General features: G+C 43.6%; 1 protein-coding gene across 1 annotated transcript; it reads left to right on the top strand.

Annotated features, from left to right (window-relative positions):
• The first annotated feature begins 673 nt into the window (after positions 1 to 673).
• On the top strand, positions 674 to 3,742 carry LOC113178106 (melanoma antigen preferentially expressed in tumors-like). The gene is made up of 3 exons (XM_026382570.2): positions 674 to 966; positions 1,343 to 1,951; positions 3,166 to 3,742. The coding sequence occupies exons 1-3, from the start codon at positions 674 to 676 to the stop codon at positions 3,740 to 3,742; spliced, it is 1,479 nt and encodes a 492-aa protein (XP_026238355.2).
• The last annotated feature ends 705 nt before the right edge of the window (positions 3,743 to 4,447 follow it).

Below are 4,447 nucleotides of genomic sequence, written 5' to 3'. Positions count from 1 at the left end.
ATACAGGTGAACATTGCTAATCCAAAAATCTGAAATTCATAATGCTCCAACATCGAGTGCCAGTGTGATACCATGTGTGGAAAAATCTACATTGTATAACTTTGTTCCATGCACAAAATTATTACAAATGTTACATAAATTTACCTTCAGGCTAAAAGGGGCATATAAAACATAATGAATTTTGTGTTAAATATGCATCCCTTCCCCAAATATCTTATGTGCAGATATTCCAATGTCTGAAATAATCAAAAATCCCAAACACTTCTGGTCCCAAGCATTTCAATAAGGAAATCTCAATTTATAATTTTCAAATTTTATCCCCTAAGAGGGCAGAGTCAGTTTTCAGGCTCCATAATACTGACTTCCCAGGTGGGCTAGAATTAAATGGAGCTGTGAATGGGTGGATATGAGATGGGGTCAGTGGTCATCATGCCACCTCCTCAGCATTTGACCAAATGCTTGCTCTGGTGCTAGCAGAGACACAAATGTGACTCTATGGCCACCAAGTGCAGAATGGATAAATTGAGAATTTCCTGGCTATTACCAGACAGTGACTTTAGCCCTGAGTTGGTCCCTCTGAAGGGTGGAGAGAATATGGAGTTGCTCATGCTTAACCTGAGAATATTCTCTACATATTTCCTCAGGATTCCTTTTAGAACAGAGATTCATCAGGATGAGCATGTGGGCTCCACCAAGGCTCCTGGAACTGGCTGGGCAGAGTCTGTTGAGGAATGAGGCCTTGGCAGTTGCTGCTCTGGAGGAGCTCCCCACAGAGCTCTTCCCACCTCTCTTCACGGTGGCCTATGCTGAGCGACGCAGTAAGACCCTGAAGGCGATGGTGCAGTCCTGGCCCTTTGCCTGCCTCCCTCTAGGATCCCTGATGAAGGAGTGGCAGCCTCACCAGGAGAACTTCCAAGCTGCACTCAATGGGCTTGATGTGCTGCTTGCTCAGGAAGTTCGCCCCAGGTGAGGGTAGTCCTATAGCCTGAAAGGACCCTGGGAGTCAGCAAGACACAGCTGTATTCAGGGAGCCTGGAGAGCTAAGATGGTAGGCCAGGGGCTTTTGGTGGTGCTAGTGAGGAAGTTCAGGGAGGCCTGGAGTCTGTTTTTTGGTGTCACTCTGGGAATGGGCTTCTGGATGTAGAAGGCTGATTAATTAAGATGCATTGGGTACTCCCTCCAATGTACAATAAGCAGGGCTCAAGAAGGATCTTAGGAGAAGGGATTCCAGAAAAATCCAAAGGAGAAGCAGATTCTCAGTGGAAAAAGAGCAACTTTGTTTCTTTCCAAGGTTGTACGATTTCTGCTCTTTATTCTGAGTTGATTACCTATTTTCCTACAGGAGATGGAAACTGCAAGTGCTGGATCTACGCAAGAATGCTCATCGGGACTTCTGGACCATATGGTCTGGAAGCAGAGCTAGTGTGTACTCACTGATGGAGCCAGAGGCCGCCCAGCCCATGAAGAAGAAGCGAAGAGTGGACGGTTGCAGAATGAGGGGGAAGCAGCCCTTGGCTCCTGTAGAAGTGCTTATAGACCTGTGCCTCAAGGAAGGCAGCCGTGATAAATTGCTTGCTTCCCTCATTGAGAAGGTCAAGCAAAAGAAAGGTTTACTACACCTGTGCTGTAAGAAATTGAAGATTTTTTCAGTGCCCATGCAGAATATTAAGATGATCCTGAAAATGGTGCAGCTGGACTCTGTCCAGGATTTGGAAGTGAATTGTACCTGGAAATTGTCCACCTTAGGGAAGTTTGCTCCTCATCTAGGGCAGATGGGTAATCTGCGCAGGCTCCTCCTGTCCCACATCCACATGTCTTCCTACACTTCCTTGGAGGAGGAAGAGCATTGCGTTAGTCAGTTCACCTCTCAGTTCCTCAGTCTTCATCACCTCCAGGAGCTGTATTTGGATTCTGTCTCCTTCCTCAAAGGCCGTCTGAACCAAGTGCTCAGGTGAGGGATAGTAAGATTGCTCTGTAGACCAGAGCAAGCCCTTCTTCATTTTGGTAACAGCAATGGACATCTGCTATGTATATGCCACAAATAATGTAAGAGTGAACAGGTCACTAGAAGACACCATATTGTCTTATTTGCAAGTATGGTATCACACAACTACCCCAATAAAGGTTAGAGGTTATCTATTTTCTTTTTTTTTTTAATTTTTTAATTTTTTTTTTTTTTTTTTTTTTTTTTTTTTTTTTTTTTTTTTAGTTTTCGGCGGACACAACATATTTGTTTGTATGTGGTGGTGAGGATCGAACCCTGGCCGCACGCATGCCAGGCGAGCGTGCTACCGCTTGAGCCACATCCCCAGCCCAGTTATCTATGTTCTGTTGCTAATAATAATACAGTAGCACAGCGTGTGCTGGGGTTGTGGCTCAGCAATAGAATGCTCACCTAACATGTGCGAGGCCCCTGGTTCGATCCTCAATACCACATACAAATGAATAAAAATAAAGGTATTGTGACCAACTACAACTGAAAAATATTTTTAAAAATAATACAACACCACAGACTGAGTACATTATAAAAAAGAGGTTTATTTTAGCTCAATAGTTTAGTCCAAGTTTGAAGAGCCACATCCAGTGATGGCCTTCTTGCTGGCAGAGCTCCTGAATAGTGTAAGCATTATGGTGAGAGACGAGGAGTACTCATGAGACCTCACCAAACCAGCTTTTATAGCAGACTTACTGTTCAGATAACCCATTACCTATCAGTCACATGATTTTAAAGGTCCCACCTCTTAATATCTTATAATGGGAGTTATATTTCAACATCAGTTTTGGAAAGAAAGCAATTTCAGTTATAAAGTTAATTAGATGCAATTAACAATGACATATTGCTGCTAGAACACTATTTAATGGATTTATGTCTGGAGAGGGTAGCTTTGGGAAATGATGTCTAAGATGACTAAAAATAGCTAAGTGAGGGGGGCATTAAAAAAGGGAAAGCCCATCAAACCTTAGATTTCAGATTATAGACTGCATTCAACAGCTTTATCAGCATGAACCTCTTTCTCCAAACTTGTCTCAAATATTCTGTCTGTAAAGAATTGTTTGGATCTCCAATAAGGGAATGTGTGGGAAATAACATGTTTCTGGGTCACCCTCATTGTCTGATATCCACTATCACTATTCCCTAGCACTAATTATTCTATCTTTCCCTAGGTCCCTGAAGAGTCCCTTGGAGACATTGTCAATCACTAACTGCCTGCTTTCAGAGTCAGATTTGACACATCTGTCCCAATGCCCCAACATCAGTCAGCTGAAGGATCTGGGTTTGAGTGGGGTCAATCTGACCTGTGTAAGTTTTGAGCCCCTCCAGGTTCTATTAGAGAGAATCTCCACCACTCTCCAGGATCTGGACTTAGATGAATGTGGGATCATGGACTCCCAGTTCACTGCTATCCTGCCTGCCTTGAGCCACTGCTCCCAGCTCACAACCTTCAGCTTCTGTGGGAATCCCATCTCCATGGCTGTGTTAGAGAACCTCCTGCTCCACACCATTGGGCTGAGCAAGTTAAGTCATGTAATGTATCCTGCCCCACTGGAGAGTTATGAAGATGTTGAGGGTACCCTCCACCTGGGGAGACTTGCCTACCTGCATGCCAAGCTGAAGCAAATGCTGCACGATTTGGGGAGGCCAGGCATGGTCTGGTTCAGTGCCAACCCCTGTCCTCACTGTGGTGACAGGACCTTCTATGACCCAGAACCCATTCTGTGTCCCTGTTACATGCCTACTTAGATGAATGCATATATCCACAGCTTTATTTGGGAAACTTGGACACAAAAGCTCAGAAAGTAAACACATTTAGAAAAAAAGCCAGTTTTGTTTTCAGTTAAGTGGGAAAAAGGTGATGGGAGTGGGGGCAGATGTTTACTTAGAGTTTTTTGTATCTTTGGTGAGATGCATCTTATAAAGTTAGAAGTATGGATCTGAATTTCTAGAAGAGTTTGATTCAGGCTTGAGAGATACATGTGGGAGTTATCCCTGCATGGATAGCTGTAAAGAAATGGCCAGAAATAAAGAACCTCAATGCAAACCATTTGGTATACTGTGTGATATTTGAACCTGCTTTCCCTGTGGAGACCTCAAGAACAATCCAGCTACTGATGAAATGAGAAGGCACTAAGCATCCAAGGTGCTTACCACACCTGGCTGAATGTTAATCCCCAAGGTCTCATGGCACCATTTATCATTCCTTCCATTTGGTTCTCTCTGGGGCATATTTTTCCTACTTATTTCTGTGGCTATTTTAGTGAGTGTGCCAGTATACACAAGTTGCATCCTGAGGGCCTAAAACAATGTACAGTAGTGAGTAGCACTGAAATAAAGTGTTATTTACATGAGCTGTCACTGCTAACTCAGGAGATCTTGTACTGTAACTTTTCACTCTTCTCTAGAGGATCCATAAGCCTCAGTCTGACCTTTTGCTGTATACAGGGATTA

Source organism: Urocitellus parryii, chromosome 3 (assembly GCF_045843805.1).
Source record: "Urocitellus parryii isolate mUroPar1 chromosome 3, mUroPar1.hap1, whole genome shotgun sequence".
Classification (NCBI taxonomy): domain Eukaryota; kingdom Metazoa; phylum Chordata; class Mammalia; order Rodentia; family Sciuridae; genus Urocitellus; species Urocitellus parryii.
Note: the sequence above shows the minus strand (reverse complement) of the source record. Positions and strands in the feature narration are given on the sequence as shown.

Excerpts from the sequence above, each read along its gene's own strand:
- LOC113178106 (XM_026382570.2), top strand. The coding sequence starts at position 674 with ATGAGCATGTGGGCTCCACCAAGGCTCCTGGAACTGGCTGGGCAGAGT. Across the intron at positions 967-1,342 it reads GCTCAGGAAGTTCGCCCCAG|GAGATGGAAACTGCAAGTGC; the intron begins GTGAGGGTAGTC and ends ATTTTCCTACAG. Across the intron at positions 1,952-3,165 it reads CGTCTGAACCAAGTGCTCAG|GTCCCTGAAGAGTCCCTTGG; the intron begins GTGAGGGATAGT and ends ATCTTTCCCTAG.